Below are 27,291 nucleotides of genomic sequence, written 5' to 3'. Positions count from 1 at the left end.
CTTCGCTTGGAAGCATAAACAGGTAATGTAACTGGTATAATTGAGTTTAAAATGTAAGTTAACTTAATATTAACTTCTATTTAACTATTGTATGAAAACAAGATTATACTCGCAGTCGTGCATTTATTTGCAATGATATTTGGTTACAACGTCTCTCTTGCTTGTGTGATATTGTAAAAACATATAGTAATGTGAAGTGCATTGTGTAGAAAGCATGCTGTAGTTTGTGTTCTGTTGAGTCTAGTGGTCCTTGCCCTGATAATGTAGTATTTTTTGCCAGAAGGTAGGAAGCAAAACAGCTTGCGGCTGGGGTGGATGGGGTCTCAGATGATGGATTGGGATTTACAGCGACCGTGAATGGTGGATATCACTGATTGATGGTAGATTGCATCTTAAAATGCTCTGTGCCATCACCTTAAAATTTTGCAAAGCATCTCTGTTGTGTTTGGTAGTAATTTTGAACCATACAGTAATGCAGCTAGTAAAGAAGCTTTATATGGTGCTAGAAGTTTGAGAGAAATGTTTTCCCCATGCAAATTTTCTGATATATTTTTCCATTAGATGTCAAGTGGCACTCCAACCAAAACCAAAATGATTATGAATCAAACAAATGTATCTGAAACTTCAATGATCATCGCTTCACCCTCTTCACCGAGCACTCACACATAGACACACGGGAGCATTTGAAAGCCGCATCTATCAGCTGATTTGTCACCATCAGCCGATCCACTATATTTGCACACAGACGGATCCGCTAGTAGACGCGGCTTTCAAACGCTCCCGTGTGTCTATGTGTGAGCGCTCGGTGAAGAGGGTGAAGCGATGATCATTGAAGCCAAATCACAGATGTATCTATTGAGCGTGTGAACACAATGGCCAATCAGTGCTGTTTAAGAATCTGCTAAACAGAGCTCAAATCTTTGTGGGAAATGGACGATTTTAAAATTTCAGTACCGAATGGTATCGCGGTCGATACATTTGACAACACTACATGCATGCATCGTGGTACTCTCATGAACGTGAGACTGACACGAAGACTGACACGGAAGAGAAGAAATTGTTGAATCATTTTTATTTTCTTTACACACAAATAGTAGGGTTAGAAAGCTCTTGGACTGTTTTTGAACGACATGTAATTAATGACCGAATTGGGTGAACTATCCATTTAAAATTGAAAGTGGAAATTCGATATATGACTAAAGGCCATTGCACACTGAGTCCGAATTTTTCGTCCGAAATTTTCGCACGTTGAAGAATAAATACGACCTCACGTTTTGTCAATCACGTTTGCACACTGCCTCCGAAATTTTCGTCCGTCAAAAAAAAATTCGGATCGGGTTCGATTTTTTGCGTTTTTCGCATCCGTATAAAGCATTTTGAGATGCTTTGAGAAGGTGTTTTGACAATTCAGAGCCACCGTACAAGCGAAAGCCAAAATCCAAAATAGTGTCAGACAAATTAATACACTTCGTCTTGCAGCACAGAGCACTTTATGACAAACAAATTGCGGAATACAAAGATACAGAATATAAAGAACTGCTGTAGCCTATTTTTTTTATGCCTGGCGCGCACCTTTCCGATGCAGCAGTTTGTTGTGTGTGTGTGTCTGTGGGCGTATCCATACCTCAGACAGTCTCTGTTCAGGATAAATTGGTTCACGGAAATTGGTGGTCTTCTTTTTAATATGTGGATTCAGTATCCCTAGCAAAGTATCAAACTGAGGCACTGACATCCTGAAATAAACTTTGAATCTCTCGGGATAATCCCGCAGCTCTTTGATAAGGAGGTGGAACTCTCCTTCCTCTCTGCGCAATCTAAGGATTGGATGGACCCAATATTTCCTTTTTCTTTTTTTAAAAAGAGAGAGGACAACAAAATCATCCTCAAGACCTTTAAACTAACAAATTATTGATAAATTGTAAATGTATGACAGCAGAACTATTATTTACCATATTTTAAAAACAAAAATTGAGCCACATTATTGATTAGTATTAGCCATTTTAACCAAATGAATGAAATGCATTTTCACCAAAAAACTGTAGAGTTCTACACAACAAAAGGGAAGCAGGAGGTATTTTACACTTTTAAAAGTTGATAGGCCTATTTATTTTGCCTTAAAGGTGCACTAAGGAAATTTTGAAAAACACTTTTGGCCAGTGTCGGACTGTGTCCCAAAGCACACTTGTAGCTAATCAGCAGTAAGGGGCATGCCTTGCTATGATAGAGAGACGAGAGCGCTCAGTTTGAGTGAACAGGACGGATATTAGCAGAACGATTATAGATAGAGACAAACGGAAGATAAAAAAGAGGAAAATATCAGAGGAACAAAACAATCGGTTGTTTCTTCCTGATAGGTGAGTAACATTGATTTTGCTTTGTTTCACACAACTTATCTGTGTTAGCTTTTGTTTGAATATGCTTGTGTGTTATCTTTGCTTGTTTCCGCGATCGTCGTTGCCAGGGTTGTGTACATACATGTGTAAATTGCTTAGTGCACCTTTAAATATCATAATAATTCATCATTATATGGTTAATTACATTTTATTATTTGTATATTATTGTTTTTTCCCCTTGCTGTCAGTGAATCGTTCAGAACAGAGGTACAACTAGGGCTGCAAAATGATTAATCGCGATTAATCGCATTCAAAATAAGTTTGTTTACATACTATATGTGTGTGTACTGTGTATATTTATTATGTTTATATAAATACACACACATATTTATTTATATAAACATAATAAATATACACAGTACACACACATATAGTATGTAAACAAACTTTTATTTTGAATGTGATTAATCGCAATTAATCCTTTTGCAGCCCTAGCTACAATCTATTTTTGGTTTGTGACTCAGCAATTGAAAACCACTCTGTAAGTCTTAATGCATTATCGTGCACTTCCAAACCAACTGGAGCTGGTTGTGTTACCTGGATTTCCAGTAGTGTCTCTTCCTCTTTGGAGTTATTGTTCCTCTTGTCCAAGATCCCATCACCACGTAACAGTGCCTCCAGGGCCGTGGCCTCTGTCGCTGGGGCTTCTCTCTTGGTCATCAGCTCTGCCTCTAAACACAAAAAGAAAGAAGTAGAAAATGAGAATGTCTGCTAAACAGCTAGTAGAAGCAGCTTCTTTGAACCTCTCGTCTATAAAAATGAGGTCCAAATGACTGAGACAAATTATATTACTTGCATAATATTGTTTGAAAAGGTGTGTTAAAAAATTGTAATACATTACTTAGTATGTAGTATTTCTGTGTTTCTATACGTTTCTTATTATTTCCAGGTTTAAATAAAACCTCAGATTAAAATTCCAGATTTATTCCCAGATTTTGGACCCCACTGTATATCTAAATAAGAGGTACAATCAGCTAGAGACACTGAGTGCACTGAATCACTTTTCTGAAGTCACTTCATGAAGGCATCGGTTTCACACAGGCAGTATGTGTATGTGTGTCTGTTTTCCACCATCAGTTTGGGTAGGTTTCTTGGACACACCAGTCATCAATATGTTTTTATAGGGTGGATAGCTTTTCAAGGCTCATTAAAGGTGAAAAGCTCCAGGTGCTGAAGATAAAATGGAGGATGTGTGTGTATGGAGAAGGCGGGAGAAAGCTGTGTCTCATTTCCCTCCCTATATCTTTATGATGTGAATTGGTATATCATAAAAATACTATCGAGCACAAGCAAAGGCCTGGATCCACTAAGCATTTGGACATTTATGACTCATTTACATATGACATAACAGCAAAATCATGCACCCAAACATAGCTGAATCTGATATTTTCAACATTGCTATATCCACCTTATTTTGCAACATAGGAGTAAGCTATTTTCTTATAAATAAGAAAAATAAAGTGGATATGCATCATGCATTTGGTGTTAGCTGTTTAAATGTACAGTGCCATTATGTATGTGCTTGTCTTGCATTTTTGTTAATCAAGCAAAACTGATTATGTACATATATTAACTTTCATACATAAATATAATAAAGCAAGACACAAAATACTTACAATATAAATATCAGTAAAATATACAGATATTCTACACTGTAAAAAAAAAAAGAAAAAAGTTGAGCCAACTTAAAATTTTAAGGCAACCAGCTTCAGCAGATTATTGAGTTTTCAAAAATCTGCTGGAGCTGGTTGCCTTAAAAGTTTAAGTTGGCTCAACTTTTTTTTATTTTATTTTTTTTAACAGTGTGCTGTTTTAGGGACTGTAAGTTGTTTTTGTTTTTTTTGGTTTACAAATTGACAATATTTAAGAGGGCAGCTTTTTTGTTTGTTTTTTTTTATTAATGATACAATTTATATAATAAATCAGTAATAATGTGGATTTTTATTACAATTTGAAATAACAGTTTTCTATTTCAATAAAGTTTAAAATAATTTATTCTTATGATGGCAAAGTTGAATTCTTATTATTATCATAATTGAAAACAGTTGTTCTGCTTAATATGTTTGAGGAAGCTGATATTCTTAAGATTCTTTGATGAATAGGACGTGCAAGAGAACAGTGCTTATTTGGAATACAATTTTTTGTAACATTTAACTGAATATATTTCTGGCCTAATAAATATATTAATTACTTTATACATTTTTGTCTTCTTTTAATACCTCTAATTAATGTATAAACCTTTTACTGGCTTAGGCTTTTCCCCTTTACTGCACATGAGGAACATCTGGTGTTCACTGGTTGTTACCGTGCATTCTGGGTAGGGAGTGAACGTTTCAGTGCAGTGGAACCATTTTGTCAATGGAGAGCCTTAAAAATGGATGACTCTCTGGGAAGTCACTTATTGGTAAACTAAGGAGTGGATTGAAACAAACCCTTAGGTCTGTCATAACATTTGAATTGTTTTCTGATCTATAATCTGCATCAGTGGAGTTAAAGTGTTCGCAGAAGCTGTGGTTTCTGATGGCCATATCATGTGTTTGCTGTAAGATGCTCCTACTCAGTATGTGTGTACATGATTGAGAATTTTTTATGAATCTCTGTCCTTGTCTTTATTCTCTTTGTGTCTGATTGAGCAGAGACACACTCTTCCCCTGGGAGAGGAGCTGAAAATAGCGCAGACTGCCAGTCAGGGGCTGATTGCAGCCGCCCATCCCCCGTTTCCAGCCGCCAATCATGAACGAGAGGCTAAGAGAGGTTGATGTCTACAGACACAAATCATAAGGTCTTAATCATCGCAATATAATACAGCACTGCAATATTTATGCATGCCATTAAATCACGACATTGGCACTGAAAAGGCATGCGCTGACTGGAAAGACTATGTACTGCTTTTAAATAAGAATTTAGCAAGATCACTCTGAAGAGTCCGTTTCACATGGCAAATGTAGAGCATAATGAATATATCAGTTTACTGAGATGCAGCTGTTTGGTGTTGTCATAGTGGCGTGACTATATAGCAAACAAAATAGCCTGACTGAATCAGTTTATTGAATTAGAGACTGTTCTACATGCCATGTGGAGAAAAAGACAGCATATGAAGATTTACATTGAAATTGAGCTTGCATGCTTGTCGTTATGAACCAGGCTTGGATGGGATATTGGACACCAAACCTGTTTACAGTGGCTGAGCACCCAGAAATGTACAACACAAACACATTTCAGACAAGAAGCGTAGGAACGTTGTCCCACTGTAACAGAGCAGAATTATGTCTCGCTATAGTGTGAATATTACGATTCCAGGACTCTGGAAAACACATAACTTAAAGGGATAGTTCACTCAAAAATGAAAATTATGTCATTATTTACTTATATTCATGTTGTTCCAGAACCGTTTGACTGACTTCTTCTGTGCAACATGAAGTTTAGAGCAGAGACTACTTTTATGCTGTTTTTACATATTTTTTGAAGCTTGAAAGCTCCAGTCGCGATAACTGTAGTTGGGGTCAGTCATTTGTTTTAAGAAATCAGTGCTTTTATTCAGCAAGGATGCTTTAAAATGATCAAATATGACATTTCTAATGTTACAAAAGATTTTGTATTTCAAATAAATGCTGTTCTTTTGAACTTTCTACTCATCAAAGAATCCTGAAAAATATGTATCATGGTTTCAACATTGAAAATAATAATAAAAAAGCTTTTTGAGCACATTAGAATGATTTCTGAAGAGTCATGTGATACTGAAGTAATGTCTGCTGAAAATTCAGCTTTGCCATCACAGAAATAAATTACGTTTTATACTATAGTAAAATAGAAAACATTTATTTTCAACTGTAAAAAATATTTCACAATATGGCTATTTTTTCTGTATATTTCAGCCAATAAATGCAGCGTCTGTGAGCATAAGGGACTTTCAAAAACATACCCCAAATATTTAAATTTCAGAAGGACACAGAAGAGAGAGTCATATAGAAATGAGGGTGAGTAAATAATGACAGAACTTTCATTTGTGCATGAACTACCCCTAAGAGTAAACTACAATGCATCTTAATTATTCATCATTGCAATATGTCTGAATGGCTCAGGAGAGCAGTCATGTGACTTGAGGGGTTAATTGCAGATCCTGCATGACACTTGGCAGTTGTTTTGTCATTCAAATCCTTCTTCTGATATCTGCATTATTGGAAAGCAATCACACTTTACTTGAGGCCTGAATCAGTTTTATTCACTGTTTTTTGCTGAACTCATGCTGGCTGAGCTCCAAGTGAAGGTCAGGGGTTCTTATATTGCTTTACTGCTAATGTATTTCCAGGGACAGCTAAGAAAGTAATAGAGTGGCTTTCTTGTTGACACAGACAGGCCTTTATGTGCCTTTATCGAGTTCTTCAAGCCCTTCTGTAGCCCCCCATCAGTCCCCAAGACTTAAATTCTAATGCTGCGTGGCCAAATTATTAAACGGGCACACACAGACGCAAGAGAAGGATAATGAGACCCAGATGGGCCGGTTCTACAGCCTCTGAATGACCTTCGAGCAAAGAAGCAAGGATGGAGAGAGAAAAGAGCAGCAAGAAAGAATTCAAAACCAAAATCTAAGCTTGAAAGAAATCACACAATTAGCTGCAATCATGATCTCACCGAGTCGGAGTTCACAAAGGCGAAGCTGGGGGTCAAGTGGCGGGTGAAGTCGCCTCTTCTTTCTCCAGCAACGCGCTGGGTAGGTGTACATCTGACCTGCTGCCAACCCTGCGATCAGACAGTAGTAGCACAGTTTGAATATAAGCACCATTTGGATGGGATTATTTTTGTAGACAAATTTAAGGCTGAAATTAATAATAGAGGATATGTGAAATTTCATATACCAGTTTGGATTAGAATCTATTGTCTGAATGTGGATGTTATGAGATGTCAAGGGCTCTTAGGTTGAAGAAAATGATTTAAAAAAACGGCATAAATTAACATTTAATTTTGATAAAAAATATAGTAAAAATATAGTAAAAACGGAATTGGGAAATAATATTACAACTTATAATAACTGTTTTCTATTTTAGTATATTTTAAAATTTCATTTATTTATGTGATGGCAAATCTGAATTTTTTTGTAGTCATTACTCCATAAAAACCTTCAACAAAATAATAATAATAACATAACAATAACAACAAAATACATTTCTTATTTATATCAATGTTGTACTGCTTAATATATTTTTTCTGATTCTTTGATGAATGGAAAGTTCAAATGAAAGGCATTTATTTGAGATAGGAATGTTTTGTGACATTATAAATGTCTTTATAAATGAATAAAATCAGTGATTTCATAAAAAAAGAAATCTTACTGATCCCAAACTTTTGAAGGACAGTGTGAGTAAATGTAAATTTTCACTTGCAGGAAACACAAAACTAGTCTTATCTGGATAGAGCTTTAGACACAAGAACTTGAATAAAACATCTTAATGAATGGCATCAGGAGTTTTCAAAGGGCCAACATATATTCTGTGCAGTTATATAGATCTGTGAGGTACATGGTCTTAGTTATTCATCTATCCAGTCTCTTAATGGTAAAATAGAGGAATCGAGAGCAAGAAAAACCCAGAATAGAAAAACATCCAATAAACACTGGTCTACCACAAAGTGTAGGGTGTGGCTATGGAGCTTTTAGTTGCGAGCCGCTGACTCTATTTGTGTCCGGTTCTCGGCAGGCATATTGTTCCCTTTGGCAGCTGTATGTCTAGATATTGGCTGTTTTGGTTAGATAATAAGGAAAGGAATGCTGTGCAAAGACTAAAGACATGCTTCTCTCCCATTACATTGAATAGTGCAATGCATTGTATAACATGTTACAAACTTACAATTTCCTAAACACTAGTATGCTGTAGAAACACACACCAACAAATAGTTTAATTGCACTCTCTGTGCTTTAAAATTAAATTCATCAGTCTTTAACAGCACTAAAAATAATATAATATAATATAATATAAAGCACAACTCGCTTTTCAGAACGAAGCTTTGTAAAAATCGACGTATTTCAGAAGGGCAGGGCAGAGAGGAACAACAATAATGTACAGTATTTGATATGTTTCATAAAATAATGTAATAGCATCGTCATATGACCCCTTTAACAGACTGTGAACAGTCACTGTATGAAAACTACCACTTTTTTGTGAAGACTCTTAACAAATATGTATTTTTCTCTTACACAAAGAATAAGTAAATAATTAAATAAAATGTATAATAATAAAAATAATAACAGCATACAGGCTTGTAACAATATGAAGGTAAGTAAATAATAAAAAAAAAATATTTTTTTTTGGTCAACTTTTTATTCTGAATCTTTTTAACGTTAATGTTATTTTAAAGGTAAATGCAGAACGTGCTACCTGGCCCCCGGTGCCGCTTCTCCATCCAGATGTAACAGTTGTTCTGAGCTACACCCGTCTGAGAGTCCAGGAAGGGCATACGTACACTGCGCTCCGCACACAAGCGGGCATTGTAGCTGCGACAGTGCTCAATGGCCTCCCTGTAGAACTGGTCCCCGAGCCTGAGGAAGACACATTTGGTGAGGAAACCTGGTTTTAGCATCAACCATGCCAATCCATACTAGTGTGGATCATTAAAAATAGATTCTGAACAGTGCCACCTTCAACTATTAGTTAATAGTATCCAAATAGTATCTCATTGCAGGCTAAACTTCCATACATTAGCCAGATTACAAAGATGTTAAGTTTTAAAGAGCTTGCTTTGGAAAAGATAAGGCTATTTCTGTTGACTAATACCACTGCAGATCAATACAGCTTCAAGTGTTTTGTGCTGTTGAGCCTTTGGGTCATGCTTTCTTTTCACAATTCACTTTCCCACAGTATTTTCCATGTCATTCTCTAGGTAGTCACCTTAAGGCACAGAGATGTGACTACTAACTTCCAAACAGAAAGACAGGAGGTACACTGGAACTGAGCCAGCCTGCATGGCTTCTCTCCCCATAACTGCCTCCTCTTTCGATTAGATCACTCTCCTCTGGACTAGAGGATACACAGATGTGTGAGGAATGCTGGGCTAGACAAAGAGGAGTATTCCAACCCAGCATAGTGACACAAAGAGCCTCAGTGTTTGGAGGGAGCAGGAGAGAAAAAGAGCAGGCAGGTATGAAAAGCAAAGACCTGAGAAAGACAAATGAGACCACTAACATTTGATAGCTTAGTCTACTCCCAAAAGTAGCTTTGAGAATTGAGAACCAGTTCTTATTCAGAACCATTTCCATTAAAATAAAACTGTTACCATTCTGGAACATCTGTAAAATATGAGCAGAAACAGTTCATGACCCTCATGTCATTCCAAACCTGTGTCTCCTTCTTTCTTCTCTAGAACACAAAAGAAGATATTTTGAAAACCAATGCAGTCCACTGTTGTTTTGGACTAGTGCTGTCATGATATCAGATTTTAGCTACACCATTATCCTGGCCAAAAAAATTGGCAAAAGTGATATTATTGCGATCCATATAAATGCTATCAGTAATGCTATCAGTAAAATCTTCAACTTTTTTTTTTTTTTGCTAATGAATCACACTCAAAATATGTGTATGGAGGTGGAGTTTGTGACCATAACTATACAAATGCATAAAATAAAAAAAAAAGAATTGCTGGTGATTGGAAATTCAAGCAGTTTTTTTTTTTTTACAGGATTTAAAAAACTCCATCTTTTTTGCGCAATTTCTAAATCGCTTTATAGCACGATGCTATCCGAACCAGAAAGCAGCGCGGCTAAATGGAGCACGAGAACAGAACAGACCTGTGGTGTGCATGTTGTGCATATTTTTATTTGACCAATGCATGGCAAAAAAAATAAAAAATCCCTGGACACAGGATTTTTAGTTTGTTTGTTTGTTTGCCATGTGTCTGCTAGAGACATTTTGTTACACCTTTACTTAATGATTATTTTGCCTTATGTCTGTTCTAGAGACGTTACAGCTTTTTGATAAAGCTCTTAATTGGTTTTCTTTTGGAAATATGTTTCAAATTCAAAATGAATGCGTTTATGACTGTAAAGTATGTCTGTGTGTCAAAAATCGTGATTAAAATCGAAATCGCAAAATTGATCAAAGAAATTGCGATAGGTTTTTTTTTTGTCCATATCGCACAGCCCTAACCATTGTGTTACGAAACCATCACCAACTACTTTGAAAACTGGTTGGAGTGTCAACCCGTTTCCAAATTTCAAATACTAATTTCCAAGTTTAGGTGAGATATATGGAATAAATATGAATTTCATTGAGAATGTCAAATGGCTAAAATAATCCAACCAACCAAAATTGATATTTGAAATCAAAATAGAAACCAGAATCATTAAATTCCTTATGTTACCAGTCTCTACCTAAAACAGTATCATCCCCTAAATCAGCTGTTGAATTCTTGATTCTTTTCGTCATTCATCTCGAAAACCTCCAGATTACATCTACATTTCTTCCTTCCTCCAGCATTCACATATTCCACTGCACCCTTTTTCCTGGGCTTCCTGTGAGCATTATTTCCCTGAAACGAAATGCCTGTGCTATCAGCTGGAGATTGCAGGAGTCATTATGTAAGTTGCAGTGACAGAGGCCCGCATTAGAGCGCCCACGACCTGTAGGAAAGCCGCTATCACCATAATCATCAACATGCTCCACTGGACTAAACGGCCCTGATGGCTCTCAACTCAAGTTTCCTCTCAGAGCCGATCTATAACTACTTTTCAGCACCTTAAACAAAACCATAACAGCCCCTAGAGATGACAAGTGCTTACCAATGAGCGGCTGATGATGACAGTGTCTATCAGCACCATCTTAAGGAGAGAGCTTGTGTGTGGACAGACAGCAAGCTTCATACAGCCTCCCCCATACAAAACCTCTACTATAAACATACCGTGTGTTCACGGCCTCCTGTATTACACTCAAGGCAAGGACTCTGGTCAACAGAGTGGAGCAGTTATGTAAACAGTTAGACTGGTGTGTTGGAAGACACAAATTCTCTCTGCCACCTCCCTGGAGGCACGGATGAAGAGAGCCTCTTGAAGGTCGTTGAGATCTTCACTCTTTGATTGTCGATTAGTTATGGACTGAGGAGAATAGAAGGGATGTTTATTAAATCTGTCACAGAATTTGATTTTCCCAACCCTAAGAGCATGAACCTACTATAGATGATGCGGTGTGTGGTCAGCAAACAGAAATGTGACTTTGGTAAAGTAAAATCCTTTAACTTTGAAAGTGAAAGGTTAAGGCTGGGCTTCTCACAGTCTTTGTGAACTCACCAAAATTGTGGGTTGGTACGACACTGGAATGTTTTAGAGTAAACATTCAGCTAGGTGTCATAACAAGTCATTATGGATTTCAAGTCTTCTGTAAGATGAGAGGTTTTAAAGATCTGTAGACTAGTGCAAAACATCTACAATGCATGATGAATGGAAAAAGCCCAGACCTTTATGTTGCACAGATTATGTTGTTAATTGTCAATCAAATAAATGAAATCACTAAACAAATATTATTGAATTCAAAAAAGAAAGAAAGAAAGAAAGAAAAGAGCAAAACAAATTTTCTTTAATTGCTTTATTATTAATTTAAAAATATTACTAAATATTAAGTGTTCGATAAACAAAATGTGAAACTTTTTTTAATTTTTGCATTTTGATAAAATAACAAATAATAATCCTTATACTAAAACAATGAAAATATGATTATCTTCATTTCCGGTATAATAATAATAATTTGATTCAATCATTTGTTCTTGTTATTTATGCATAATTTCAATTCTGTATATTTATACTCAATAAAATATTTAATATTAAATAAATTATCATTATTATTCTTATTATTAAAAAAAAAAAAAAAAAAAAAAGAATGGACATAAAAAATATAATTGAAAAAAAACTGAAAGGAAAGCTTTATTACTTTGTTTTTGTATTTTGACAAAAAAAAAATATATATATATATATAATCTTATTTTTATTAATAATAATGGTAACTATTATTGTATTTCTGGTTTTGTTATGTATGTTATTATTTTCATATTTTCATATTTTCAGTTTTATATTACTAGAGATTTATCAAGATTGTTGTTACTATATATTATATGATAATAAAGTTTCTTACTTGAGAATAAATGGTGGCACTGATTGTTAGACCCATTATCTGATTTAGAAGATTAATATATTTACATTCATGCATTTGGCAGAAGCTTTTATCCTTTACAAAAGATTTATTCTTTGAACTACAAGAAGGCTAAAAAAAATTCTGAAAAATATATAGGAATAAATAGGGAAAATACACTGCTGAGTCTGACCGAAAAGCAGCAGACAATATGTTCTCATTGAGAGGTAGAGAAAAGAAAATGAGCTGCAGACTAAACATTCTTCACACATCCAATTCAAATGCATTTGTAAACAAGCGTTTTTCTATCAGCCTCGATGAACCTTCTGCACTGAGCCATGTGCTTTGTGCCTGGGCTGCTCTTAGGAAATTAATACCTATTCTTTATTCAACAGAGCAGAGCTGCGGCTCATTCACAGTTTTGTGTGTAACTCGGAGGCTGGAGGCCCCTTTACTCAGCCAGCGTCTATATTCATATTACTTGAACAACAGGGGTGTCTCCTTTGTGTCTCAAAAGAACATAGCCACACTTCTTAAGGATGTAGAAGATGTCTTTCATATTCAAATGACCCTTTTAGTTTGATTTAATCCGAATGGTCTCTCTAAGGACAGGTGTCCATGAATAATCATTGGCTTAGGTAGGCGTTGCTCAGAGAATTGTTGTTCGTTTCAAATACATATGCATACCGTCGTGATAATCAGCACTGCATTTCAATTAGACACGTGCTTTGTAAACCGGCTCTCCAAATGTGATTAAGCTTTCATTGGTTAGCATAGACCAGCACAGAGACGTCTTGTCTCAAAGCACTTCCTAAGGAAGCTTTTCATCAGTGCGAATAAACAAGATCTGCTTTCACTGAAATCAGAATTTTTTTTAATGATATGGCTTTCTTGTTCAAATCACCTACTCATTCACAAATCTCACTACAAATGCTTCATCATAAGTCCAGATTTCCAGATGAAGTGCACCATTTATGTTAAACACAGCAACATTTGGCTCAAACGATGGTGCTAATTTGGGGGGGGGGCTTTCTGTGATGATCTGATCTGCTACATCACCTCTAAACCTCTTCAAAATCTCTCGCTTTAAAGTAAACCCCCTCTCCAAGCAGAATAAGCATTTTAAGTGATTGTATGGGTATTTTAAAACAGTCTGTGGTGCACCGGAGGATAGGAAGGTGCTGATATGCATAGGGATTTGCCCTCCACAGTGTATAGTGAGAGGAGAGAGAGTGATCCATCACAGTCAGGCTCCTTTCTGTGTGTCTATGGGGAGATGAAGAGGCTGAAAACAGAAGCTGTAGTCTCTCTCTCTCTTGCGCTCTCTCTCTTTGAACACCCAGGGCACTGAGTGCACAATATTCACTACATTCACTCATTACATGCCTGTTAATCCAATTGACCATTAATTACTGGGGCTACGTTTGCCATACCAAAAAGCATTGATCCTCTACAACAGAATTTAGCTTCAATTCATTTTAATCATTAATTGCAGGTTTCATTTTTTCATTGTTTAATGGCATATAAACCATACCTAGACTATTTTTACTGACATTTTGGGTGAACTACCCCTTTGATATTGGTTAAATACTTTTTACTGTTCAAAAGTTTGGTCTGTAAGATTTTGTAATATTTTTGAATGAAGCCTCTTATGCTGCATTGATCAAAAAATACAGAAGAGTCATATTGTGAAACATTATTATAATTAATAAAAATGGTTTTCGATTTAAATATATTTGAATTTTAATTTATTGCTGTGACTGTAAAGTTGAATTTTCAGTCATTACTCCAGTCTTCAGTGTCACATGATCTTTCAGATATCATTGTTATATGTCTGGACTTTAGTTTTGTTCTTTTCTGGTTTTTCTGTCTGTTCCTGAGTTTCCTTATTTGGTTTTAGTTCCCAGCTTGTTTAATCAGTTACCTCATCAAGTCATTATTAGTTAATCCCCGTCACCTGTGTGTTGCCTTAGTTACAGCCTATTTAAAGTCCCCGCTCTGTTCAGTCCCTGTCGGTTATTGTTAATGTTACTAGTTCCTAGTTAATGTTACTAGTTCCTACTTTGTTATTAAACCTGTCGTGTTTTGATATTCCTGTCTGCCTGTCTCTTGTTCTGCCTGCCTGGAGGAATCGTAACAGAATAACCGACCGAAACCGAAATGAAGCTGAGGATCGCTTCCATAAACGTCTCTCCGAACGCCAGCACGTCAAGGGCGACTATATTCATATTTCAAGACGGACGAGAACTGGAGGATTATGTGGCCGAGTTCGCGGATCATTGCCATCTCGCCACATGTGATGACCTCACCCTAATGGAGGGATTTTGGTGCGGGCTGGACGACGAGATCCGCTTCCTCATGCCCCGTGCTGGATGCTGAAGGACTACATCAACAGCGCACTGTGGATCGCCGGATCAGCATCCATCCTGGGGGAAGCGGATTCCAGCCCAGGGTCATCACATGTGGGTGCCGACAACCCAGAGCCCTTCTGAAGAAGACCCATTCGCGGCACGGAGCTACCAGAGCCCACCGCAGACAAGAGAGCCAGAGCCTGCCGCGGTCGTCGAGCCATTGCCATCGGGAGCGACAGAGCGGACGATCACCCCTGAACGTGTGCCTCAGATGTCTGACCAGGTGCGTGAGCCGACAGCGCAAGCGACGGTGGAGGTTACCATGGAGATTGCGGGGGCTAAGGAAAGCCCCGCCCATCCCGCCTCCGCTGAGGGTGAGTCGGAAGATCTCATAGACTGGGTTTCAACTATTCAAGCATGTTCATCATCGGCTATCACAATTTGGCAAGAAATCCCACCCAACCTCCCTCTCACACCGCCTCTCATTGATCTGCCCCTTTCTTCTACACCCCGTCCGCTGGACATTGTCAGCCCATCTGCTCACCCTTAGCTCACCATCTGTGGCGTGGGCTTGCCGCTGGTCTGCCCATCTCCAGCTCCTGTGGCGTTAAGTCTGGTGGTTCCCTCGACTCCGCCATCAGCCTCCGAGACCCAGACTCCGCCTCAGTCCTGTGACCCAGCGGCTCCACCATGGCTTCCAGCTCCCTCGTCTCCACCGGATCCCGTCTGCCCACCAGCTCCACCGGGCTATCTCGTCCATCCGGCTCCGCATTGGTCAGTCGTCCCCCTACCTGCACCTCGGGACTACACTCCTTTGGCTGCGCTCCGTCCCTTCGTCCCTCCGGCTCCGTTGGGCTCCTCCTTCCCTCCTGCTCCACCTCAGTCCTCTGTCGCTCCGGCTCCGCCGCGGCCATCCAGATCTCCGCCTGCGCCGGGGTCGCCGAAGCCATCTGCTCCGCCTTGGACCTCCGGATCTTCGGCGTCACCCTGGCTCTTCGGCTCTCTGTCGCCACCTCGGGCTCCACCTTCACCTGCTCCGCCGCCATCGGTCGGCTCCCTGGAGTCGTCAGCCTCTCTGCCACCATGGCTCCTCCCTCCGTCGGCTCCACCGGGGGCCACCATAAGGACTGCGGCCTGGGTCCTGTCCATCTCCGCCTACTCCAGCTCTCTCCAGCCTCCGTCTTGGCTCCTACCTCCGTCCATGCCTCCGTGGTCCCTGTCAAGGCCGTCCAAGCCCTCAGTCCCGCCATGGCCACCGGACCCCCCTGACCCACCCTGGAGACCTCCTTTGCCCCAGTCCTGTACTGGCCTCCAGGGCGCCCCCTCCTCCCCTCCCGGGTAGTACTGTTGCGGCGCGGGACGCGCCTTCCGGGAGGGGGGAGTAATGTTATATGTCGTATATAATCATAACAATCATACTGATTTCCTCCTCAAGAAACTTGTCTTATAAACAATGTTGAAAACAGTTGTGCTGCTTAATATGACACTCTTTTTTTCAGAATTCTTTGATGAATAAAAAGTAAAAAAAACAGCAATTATTTGACATCAATTTTTTTTGTAACAGTGTAAAAATCACTGTCACTTTTGATCAGTTCAATGCATCCCAACTGAATACATTTATTATTACATTTTCTTAATTTTACTCACCCCAAACTTATGGTAGTGCATTATATTAGTTTTCAATGTCCTAATAAACTCTTATCCCTATTCAAAAGGCATATCATGTACAGTTAAACAAACTTGAAGCTTTTACTCACCCACAGTCTGGTGTAAATATTTAGAAGATTCATTTTCTGATGGTTATTCAGTTGCAAGTTGTACCCAGAAATTGTAGTTTTACGATTTATTATGAATCTTATGAAATCACGTATGACTGTAATGGAAATGCAATGCTTAATTCAGCTCTGCTGTGAACCTCTTTAGTCAGTCTTGAAGAGTTTGAAGCAAATCTAGGCTGTGAGGAAGCTAAACATAGGTGCCCCATCAGACCGCTGTGCTTTCATGATATCGCTCACATTCTGAGAGAAACCTCTCAGCGGTGAATAAAGAAAAGGCCTTGAGCAAGAGAGCGAGGCCAGAAGAGCTTGAAGTCCTGAAGTGTGCAGTTGTCTGCCTTGTTAGCAAATATTTAGTGTCTTCATTTAAAAAAAAAGAAAAGAAAAAAGGTGATGTAGAGGTCTAGACTGTTTGCAAATGGATTATGGAATGGAATGAAGAGAGGCATGTAAAATATGCATTCCTTTCAGTTTTCTTTTTTTATTTTTTTTTTATTTTTTATGTCCATTCTTTTTTTTCTTTTGCAAGCCATATTATTTCAGCTGACTAAAAACATGTACGACATATACAAAAAGAAACCAATGCTAAACAGGAAAAGGTTTTAGAGTAGTGGAGTCTATCCCAGCACAAACCTCTGTTCCTGAACACACAAAAGACCTCGGGCTCAACGGTGTTTGTAGTGCAGTTGTAATGCGAAAGCGAAATGCATCCAGACAGCGAAGATGGGGGGAGGGGAGCAGGCTACTGCAAGCGCCTTAACCTAAACCCCACATATTCACCCCCTCAACGCCCCCTCGATTTATATGAGAAGAAACAAACGCAAACCACCTGACCCTGCTCAGACACTAATAAATGAATAGACTAAATGCTGTTGAACACAGTATATATATATGAATGCTCCTTGGTAGAAAACAACACTTGTGTTTAACGGCAGTGGGAAGTAATCTCATTCACAACGAACAAGCAACCAGACAAGAAACACATTAATTGCCTGGGCAACATAATGAGATTTACAGCGCAAGAAAAAGCTGCATAGCCAAAACAGTCAAATTACACCAGCAACAGCCGCTTTGTTAACCAAATCCAACATTCACAGATTCCTCCATAACACAAGGGAAAATGCTTACTGTTTTATAGCAAAGTATTTAGAATAATCGCACTGGGAAGAGGGAAAAACATAAAAGTGGGCTCAGACAGGTGTATATGGCTCCTTTTCCTGCTCCCGGTGACACCCTGATGTCTTTTTGGTGGGATGGGAGGGGAGCTTTATGTCCCTGATCTGGAGCAGATGGGGCTCCATCTCTTGCCCACTGACATCTCTGCGGCTAGTCATCAGAACAGATGGGTACTGAGGGATCCTGGGATATTGCTAATCTGCTCCACCACAGCATTTAGAGATAGTGCATCCCCCTCAGTGTACACACACTTACATCGACAAATCAGTTTGAGTTTGAATGGAGATTAATCACTAAAGTAACTATGATTTAGGCGGGTATGAATCCAAGGGTGTAATGCAACCTTCTTTTCTTTTTCTTTTTTTGAGGAGGCACCAGATGCAATCCTAGCTCACTCCTTTGCAAGATAAGACATGATCAAAGAAAATAAATACTTTTGTAAATAATGTAGTTACTCATGCAATATAGTCATGCAATACACACACATATAATAAATATGTTATAAAACATGACTAGACATTGCATAAATGTAATAACATTTATTAAATAGCATGAGTATTTTCTTTCTTTTAAATGCCTGCAGAACTAGAAATATTCCACTCACTATGCAATGTAGGAATAAGATAAATGCATATGTGAAATTCAAAGGGTGGCATGTATTTGCTTTATTAATGTCAAGATTACTGATTATCAGACATCAGGCTAGAAGTAGGCTAAATCACTCCATCAAATATTTAAAACCAATTCCTACAAAGTTCCATATCGGGACTACTCAGTTTAAACCAAAAGGTATTGACAAATGCCAGTAATAAGGGCAACCTCTTCTTAAAGCACTAATAAATATAATGTAATAGAACCTGGAATTCTGTCACATGCACTTCAACAGACAAACAACTGAGAACAGGACAGGACTTCCATTGTTATTCATCACTTATCGCTTGACTTGATGATTGTTAGCCTGTTTTTTATATTACTATAATATTTCATCACAAATAAAACTGTGTTTATTCGCCAGACACGACGCAAATATCAATGTATATCCTATTAAACAATATCCGATGTATCACGCGGGTGCACAAAAACGAAAGGGCTGGATATAACTGAAAGCTGTATATACATTAGAGAAACTTATCTAATTAATTCTTAAGGAAAATTAACATATTTCATATTTTACTCTACATATTAAACATGATCTGTCAATTCTCCATAGGCCACAACGAAGAAATTATTCGCTGCCTTCTTATAGGCATTTTTAAACCGATAATGCAACCGAAACATATAATCAATTTACTTCACCACGTTGCATCTGAATCTTTAAATGATTATTTTACGTTATAAGTTGTTTAGCGTGGCATACAGCGCGCTCGTGTAGTCATATGGCAGCTCATCCCGACAGATTTCATAAATGGCCAAGGATTTATCTAGGTGTCCTGCAAAGAAGTCAACGGAGTCTGTAACGTTACTCTCTCAAAGCATTGCATCCGAAATAATGCTGCACTAACACCGAGCATCAGAGGCTGAATGCTGAGACACACATATTGCATATTTGCAGAATGAATATCCGAGCACAACGCTTCTAATGTATTTACATATGTATATATACATTTCACACCCACACAAAGACAAACTATATGGATTAAACAGTTATTCGTTTAGGGCAGAATTCCTTGAAATACAAAATGCACGGTCCATACGATTTGCACCCACGCTCCAAATCATGCGGAATCCAGCACATTTTCGAAAACGAGCGAAAATAATGTTTATAATTACTTACGCTTTCAGCGGATTCTGAATGACAGCCGCCATTTTGCCACACTGTAACCCAATATTCCAAATCTCTGAGTTCTTTGGGAACCTTGTGAAAGAAAAGCAGCCAATACGGACCTCAGTGTCCGGCAGTCTGGCCAATAAAATGCTAGGAATCAGAATCTGGGCGTGGCTTCCGAGAGCTGTCAAAATTATACAAATTATTTCAACATCTTTACTTAGACTATTTGTTTGGAAGTTGGAGAGATAAAGTAACGCTATTTCTGCAAACTGCGTAGGTTGTTTTATTCAGCAGCAGAATAAGAGCCTCCTGTAGCTTTTAGAAAAATAACATTCATCTGTCAGTTTTAACAAGATTTTTATTTTAATTATATTATTGCAGTTACTACATTACTACACGATTTGTGCTTGGCGATTTATATAGTACCTATTTTAAATATAAAAATGTAATTTAATTAACGCTTTTATCTATGATAATATAAATAAACAGTATGTGCATATATTGTTTTTATCTGTTTTTCTTTTAAATAGAAATACATATAACGATCGTAATTAAATACAGTTACATCGTGCTAATTATAGCTATTTAAAGTTGTATTAATTCCTTTAACTTCTTGTATGCTTCTGTATGTCAACGAGACGGCTCCTAACGTGATTGACAGCTCATTATCCAGTCACATTACTTCAATGTCGCAAAGTCTCAGGGTTCCACCAATGAACAGTAAGGAGGCGGGAATTCTCGGTGTCATTAGGAAATCATATTTCCAAACAGGAAGTCAGCACGAGTGCATCTTTATCAGGTAAGTTTATGATGACTCTCCTTTTTGCATAAAGTTTACAAGCTATTTCAGCGATCAATCAGTATATGAACGTGAGCTATCTTCTGCAAGAGTAGCCATTAATATAAACGAACGAGCCACGTGCGTGTTCATAATAGCAGTCTTAGCATGTTAGCTCCTTGTTCAGCTCCATAACAAATCAGTGTTTTTCTTCACGGCTCAGTTTCTAAATAATGCTCCAAAAAGTTTAGGTTTTTATTCATATGTGCTAAACCCAAAAATAATATACAATTTTCCCTATTTAATAATATATAAAGGCATTAATCAGTTTTGAGAAATACTGGCATGACTCCTGAGAAGTAGAAATGAAGCGGGGGAACTGGCGATCGAGTGGCAGGGACCGTCACCGACATCATAATCAGTCACAGTGGCGGGGCAGACACCGTTCAGCCCACGATGAGCAGGAATATAGGTAACTAATACAGACAGAGTCTATAATTTTTCACCTAGACACACTTTTAAATGATATTGATGTCATTTACTCGCCCTCATGTTGTTGCAAACCTGTTTAAGTTCTTCTGTGGAACACAAAAGGTGATGCCTCAGTAATATTCACTTTCATTGTATGGACAAAAGATGCAGTCAAAGTGAATGTCATTCTGCGTAACATGCTTTTATGTTCCACAAAAGAAAGCCATACAGGTTTGAAACAACATGAGGGTCATTATTTTAGTGAGCAATATCTTCAATATGTATGTTGCATTCCAAATCAGCACGTGTTCATACTAAAGTATTGGGACCTAGAGTCAGTCAAATTTTAGTGATTATTTTCAGCTTGTATTTAACTTTATATTAGCCATTAACGTTATTAATTTTTCTAGTTCTGACAGTGCCGCAGGTGATGCAAGTTCATCCTCAGCACCTTCATCTGCACCAGGTGAACTTTTACTTGCATTGTCTCCCTTTACGGCTTTTGTCCTGTCAGTCCAAAATGATTCACTTAACCATTAACCATTATTGTTTATAGAGTTGCCAGGTTTCTACTTTGACCCAGAGAAAAACCGCTACTTTCGTTTGCTGCCTGGGCACAACAACTGTAACCCTCTGACAAAAGAAGGGCTTCGGAAAAAGGAAGAGGAGAAAAAGAGATCAGCGCTGCTGGCAGAGGATGATGGCCCTAGGAAGGTGAGTTGGGGAATTACTGAATATGTCTTCCAGCTATATGTAAATGTAGTTTATATGGACATTCCTCAATGCTTGTATCACATTTTTTAACTGAATTCCAACTGTAAAGGTCTTTGAGAAAAATATATGGATGTTTTATGGACAAGCATATCTGCAGTAGCTGGATGGGTTTTGTTGGTAATAAATCATTGTATTGAGATGTGCATGTGGTTCACTTTTTCCTTGTTTCTCCCTAATATATTCAGAAAGCTCCTAGAACTGGGCTGAATTCTGCATTGCTGTTACAGAAGAGACATCTGGGTCTGCTGCCCCCAAGCTCCTACTCTAGGTATGACAGGAAATATCTCATGGATGCAAATTTTTTCAGAAAGGACTTGGCCAGGAAAAAATTGGATCCAAAAATGAATTTGATTTCAGGGATGTTCTCATTTTGCAGGTTGATCCATGAAGTGAAAGTCAGCGGGATGCAACGTCACAGGCTGGAGGTGCAGAGCTCCAACTCCACCAGCCCGAACACTGACAACTTCCATCTTATTGTTGTAAGCCTCTCATTTAATGGAAAAACTTGAAACTTGATTTCTGAGGCAACTCAGTCCATTTAAATGTGTTCTCAGTGGAAAAACAGCATGTTATGCTGAGGACAGGCAACTTGAGAACAGTCAAACCATTTGTGGGTTACTCTTTGTTTTCATGGAAATGGATTGCTGGCAGGTGTTACTGGAGGTTTTGGTCTCCAGTTGTCTGTTCTTTGAAAAACGAGCAGAAGTAAGATTAAGTTTTGGCAGTCTGACTGTGTTTTTCTTTTTTCCTGGATGCATCTTATTAGGCAGATTCAGCTTGTGAGCGCGTCTTCACAGTAAATGATGTGTCACACGGAGGCTGCAAGTACGGCATTATGAATTTCCATGGCTGCAGAAAGGGCTCTCTGTCGGTTGAGATGTGCGATAACCTTTATTTCACTAACCGCAAGGTAACCAGCGGAATTAAAAAAATTAATTCCTTTCACCAAAAATAAGATGTTTTATAGTACTGAAAACGATTTCCTTTTAATTTTGTTTCAGGTGAACTCTGTGTGCTGGGCGTCCGTAACACATGCAGACTCTCATGTTCTGTATCCTTCAAACATTTTAGATGCTAAAAACTAAATCTTCAATTATTTTTATGCTTTATGTGAAATTGTAATGGGGAGTCAGTTTTCAGGAATTTTCACAATCAGTGGCCAATAAAATAAATGGTATCAAATAATAACTGAATAAAGTGCATAACTACTAAATAGCGTCAGCGTTAGTTCTGGCAAGTCACGTTAGTCAAGCTTGCATCAGTTCAGCTGATCCACGTCTACCTATAGGGATGCAACACCTATCACGGCACTCGTATATAAGGTCCTTCAGTATTATCACCAGCTTCGCGTTGTTCAATAGCTAATTACCCACCTCCATCCCCGACTCCTCCCCTTGTCAGTCAGGATTCAGCCTTCTGATTATCCTTGATTCAGACTAATTTCTAAAATGTTACATTAAAATATTGAACTAAAATTATATCTGCAATACATTAATGTTGGTTCTGTTCTGTCCACCCTGGGGGGTTATTGCTGCTCTCCCACATGGGTGTGCAGGGAGTTCTTGCCCAGAACAGAACCATACCACCAATCCAAACTGTATGCTAATTGTCAGTCATCTTTGACGATAGTGGTCCTGACAGCAATAGTCACAAACATCTCAAATCAATGAGAAAGTGTTTCTTGACAAGTCTTTTCAGGTTGTGTTTGGTGGGCATTTCTCAGACCCCAGGCTGTGTAAGCTTATTACCTGCTTCTCTTTTCAGCAACTTCAATCCAGGTACAAATCTTTTCCTTTTGGGTCTCCCACATTTTTTAATGAAAAAACACTTGTTATTTGTTTTCCCTGTATTAAACTGAAATTACTTTTTTCATCAGATCAACCAGGGATGCTGTGCAGTTTTAAGATTTCCACAGCTTGGTCATGTGCATGGTGCCTCAACCCACAGGCTGATAAAACCTTCAGCACTGGTGAGTTTTTGTATGCGTTTCCTTAATATGCTGTTGGAAAGAAAATTATGCTCACTATGGCTACATTTATTTGACCAATAATACGGTAAAAACAGTAATATTACAAAATATTATGACAATTTGCTGTTTATATATTTAGATTTTTTTTGTATACCTAGGCCTTTCTCGTCGAGTGATTGTCACGGATGCTGTGACTGGACGCAGAGCGACATACCTCGCAGGCAGTGATGTTTTAGCTCAACAGTTTGCCCTGAGGGTGAGAAAAGAACAATGATTATTCTTTCCAAGCAACCATGAAGTCGTGGCCATGGTGCAATGGTAGTGCACATGCTTGTGGTTTTGAGTCTAACCTGCATCTAGGGCTGCAACTAACGATTATTTTGATAATCGATTAGTTGGCCGATTATTCTTTCGATTAATCGATTAATCGGATTAAAAAAATATTGACCAAAAAAAACACTATTCCACATTCTGCCCAATGTCCTTCAAACAAACGTGACAACTGAATGCTATGAAAACATACCGTGCTTAATTTATTAGACCACTTATCATAATAAAGAGAAAACATATTTTAGAAATTTGTCAAAAATTTGTTTAAATTTAAAAATGTTATTGTCATTTATTAGACATAATAATAAAAAATGTCCTCATAACAGCTTGCATTCTTGCTGGTATTGTTTATGTACTTTTTGACTGCAATTGGGTATCGCGAAAAAAAATACTCAAATAAAAAATACAAAAAAAAAATAAGTGCTCTGGTTTTCTTTCATAGATAACAGCAATAATGATATTATAGCATTAAAAATAGCCTACTACTGTTACTAAAGAGCTTACACATATTGGAGTACTAACCAGTACAGAAAGCCGAAAAATTATTTTGGTTATCACCAATACTGTTACTTTAGAGCAGCAGTGGCACAAACCTTACATAAACACATTGTTAAAAAACTTACATAAATTTGTGAAGCATTGTAAAAATTGCATATAGTTTAAACCTCTATTAAAAATTAAAATAATAAAGATAATAATAAAGACGAATAAAAACACAAACTCCGTGTTAACCAACAGGTAAGAGTAATGTTCTGCAGGAACTACTTTGATCACAGTCACCTCGTCATTTCTTTATCCTGTAAAAGGCCGTTATGGAGCGTCTCATGTTTATATTCAGACAGACAATTACACGCTGTTATCCCTTTAAAGTTCCTACTCTCATAAAATATTTTAATTTATTTTAAACCTTAAATTAACTTTCAACAACAGATAATTCAGCACAGTGGATATGTTTGCGCTGAAAAGCCTATTAATTGTCTCCCTCTCTACTGTGTTCTGTCCGTCTGACGCGCGTGCGCGCGCCCGCCGCGCCGGCGCTCATTCGGTATTTTAAACTTAACACAGACTGTCAGGACGGACCTTTATGCAAAAATGGAAATGCTCGCGTGAATTTGTGGCATTTATAGATAAGGATATGACCGTAAACTGAACGTTTTTGCGCTGAGGACGCACACGCATCTGTCAAAGCGCCTGACAGGGCAAGCCATTACTCTTATGCATTAACTTAAATCATAAAATAAAGAATTATCATGTTTTGGGCAGCTTGGATCACGTGCTTCTCCGGCAGAATCTCATTCTGTTTCCTCCACTATTTTTAGATGCATTTTGTCCATAGAAATGCATTATTCAGTGCCGTAATTTGACTAACCACCTGAAGTTGTACGTACACTGTGGGCAGACCCGATTAATCGATAATGAGAATCGTTGTCGATGATTTTCATAATCGATAATAATCGATTTTATCGATTAGTTGTTGCAGCCCTACCTGCATCATGTCTGTCTCTTTCTGTCGCCTCCTACTTTCCAGTCCCTCTCAATTTTGCTTTCAGTCATTTTTACCTCATTAATACATTTTACAGAAATTAATGACTGTGTGATTGTATAATGCTGCATCCATACCACTAAATTTGAGAACAAGTACAAGTCGACAACACACGAAAAAAGAGTGCACCTTTGAAATGCGTAACAACTTTAAATACGAAGTTCATGCAAAATTACATTTTTAAAAAATCCTTTATTAAAGGGATAGTTCACCCAAAAATAAAAATTCTGTCATTAATTACTCACCCTCATTTAGTTCCAAATCCGTAAAACTTTCATTCATCTTTGGAACTCAAAGCTCTCTGACCCTGCATAGACCGCAACGCAACTACCACGGTCAAGGCCCAGAAAGGTAGGAAGGATATTAAGTTAGTCCATGTGAAATCAGCAGTTCGACCTTAATTTTATGAAGCTGTGAGAACTTGTGTGCAAAGAAAATAAAAATCATGACTTTATTCAACAATTTCTTCTCTTCCATGTCTTCAAAGCGTTAATGAGAGTAGCACAGTGTATGCATGTGGTGCTGCTGACGCTCTTTATAATAAGCTTTTGTACATTTTATCAATCTTCTTTCGTTTTTTTGCTTTATGCATGTGAGCAAAGATATCTGTGTGACACTTTGTGCCATGAATCTCGTAAATTAGGCTCCTGTGTTGTTCAACGGCTGTCGCTCAGGAGAGATCTTCAGCATTGACCTGCGTCAGCGTGACAGGGGTCGCAGTCATAGTTGGAAGACCAGCCGCTTCTTCCAGGAGTCAGCCATCACCTCGGTCCAACTGCTACAGGATGAGAACTACCTCCTCGCTGCTGACATGCTGGGCAAGGTCTGTCTATGATAAACAACTAAAATGACCACAGACCATCATGCTATTAATAACAATTTAGAGCATTGAATTATTAATTTTTATTCTTCTTTCATATCGTCGCTGAACAGATAAAGATGTGGGACATTCGTGTTAAGCGGTCCGTCAAACAGTATGAAGGACACTTCAATGAATATGCCTACCTACCCATTCATGTCAATGAGCCAGAAGGATTGCTGCTTGCTGGTATATCTTTTTTTTTTTATTTACACCATTGTTTCAGTTCAGTTCTATTGCAACGCTTTTAACGCATCTCATTGTGTGCCGTTTGCAGTGGGTCAGGACTGCTACACCCGACTCTGGAGCCTCCATGACAGCCGTCTCCTCAGGACCATCCCCTCACCTCACCCTGCAGGGAAAGACTCGATCCCAAATGTGGTGTTTTCCTCTCAGCTGGGTGGTAGTAGAGGACTTCCTGGACTCCTTATGGCTGTCCGTCATGATCTGTACTACTACTCCTACAACAAAGACTATCAGGACGGTCTAACACTGGAGGGTCAGTGCTAACATTTGCCATCTAAAAACACAGGCTGCTGTGTGGTAAATGCATCATTTATTACTGTGTCTTACTGACCAAAATGTTGCCATTTTACCATTTGCCTTTAGTTTTTCTTTTTCAGTAATATTCTAGATTAGACTGTGATGGATTCAGAATACTTCTTATCCTTTATATCATCAATAGATACATTTTTGGAAAAGCTTATTAGATATAAGTCACTTGAAACATACCTCCTAAAAGTGCAATTTCATGTTATGTTGTTTTTCTGGAAATATTTTACTTGATGTGCTGGAACATTTTGTAAAAAAAAAAAAAAAGAGGGGAAACCATTCTTCAATTTAAAATAAATCCAAACTTTGTTTATCTGTATCTTTATCAGTTTAAATCACAACATGAGTTTAATGTTTTAACTGTTTTTGTCCATAAAATGAAAATCAACATTGGACCCCATGGAATTTCATTTTATGGACATAAGAAGACAGTCCCTGTCAGTACA

The 27,291-nt window shown here is 38.1% G+C and overlaps 2 protein-coding genes across 5 annotated transcripts in view; one reads left to right on the top strand and one right to left on the bottom strand.

The window, feature by feature from the left end:
* The window catches only part of LOC306880675 (zinc finger protein DPF3-like), a 41,073-nt gene extending 21,427 nt beyond the window's left edge, over window positions 1–19,646 (bottom strand). For 2 of the 4 annotated variants that reach the window (XM_079434370.1, XM_079434372.1), the window contains exons 1-4: window positions 19,576–19,627; window positions 8,765–8,925; window positions 7,026–7,133; window positions 2,931–3,064 (exon numbers count right to left, since the gene is read on the bottom strand). In XM_079434370.1, the coding sequence (XP_079290496.1) occupies window positions 2,931–3,064; window positions 7,026–7,133; window positions 8,765–8,925; window positions 19,576–19,607 (435 nt within the window). In that variant the 5' untranslated portion in view covers window positions 19,608–19,627. Of the gene's footprint in view, window positions 1–2,930; window positions 3,065–7,025; window positions 7,134–8,764; window positions 8,926–19,575 lie in introns of all 4 variants that reach the window. The other 2 variants (XM_079434373.1, XM_079434371.1) reach the window with 2 other exon arrangements.
* Window positions 19,647–19,758: 112 nt separating this feature from the next.
* Window positions 19,759–27,163, top strand: LOC306880482 (DDB1- and CUL4-associated factor 4-like). Its single transcript, XM_079434017.1, has 14 exons — window positions 19,759–20,368; window positions 20,665–20,819; window positions 21,229–21,284; window positions 21,375–21,532; window positions 21,778–21,860; window positions 21,969–22,071; window positions 22,359–22,502; window positions 22,594–22,643; window positions 23,291–23,370; window positions 23,469–23,561; window positions 23,720–23,817; window positions 26,078–26,257; window positions 26,368–26,482; window positions 26,571–27,163. Exons 2-14 carry the CDS (start codon window positions 20,713–20,715, stop codon window positions 26,801–26,803), a joined length of 1,500 nt encoding a protein of 499 aa, XP_079290143.1. The 5' UTR covers window positions 19,759–20,368; window positions 20,665–20,712; the 3' UTR covers window positions 26,804–27,163.
* Window positions 27,164–27,291: the final 128 nt, after the last annotated feature.

Source organism: Barbus barbus (genome assembly GCF_936440315.1).
Source record: "Barbus barbus genome assembly, chromosome: 14".
Classification (NCBI taxonomy): domain Eukaryota; kingdom Metazoa; phylum Chordata; class Actinopteri; order Cypriniformes; family Cyprinidae; genus Barbus; species Barbus barbus.
Note: the sequence above shows the minus strand (reverse complement) of the source record. Positions and strands in the feature narration are given on the sequence as shown.

Excerpts from the sequence above, each read along its gene's own strand:
- LOC306880482 (XM_079434017.1), top strand. The coding sequence starts at position 20,713 with ATGAAGCGGGGGAACTGGCGATCGAGTGGCAGGGACCGTCACCGACAT. Across the intron at positions 23,371-23,468 it reads TTTCAGCAACTTCAATCCAG|ATCAACCAGGGATGCTGTGC; the intron begins GTACAAATCTTT and ends TTTTTTCATCAG. Across the intron at positions 23,818-26,077 it reads CTCAACAGTTTGCCCTGAGG|GCTCCTGTGTTGTTCAACGG; the intron begins GTGAGAAAAGAA and ends CTCGTAAATTAG.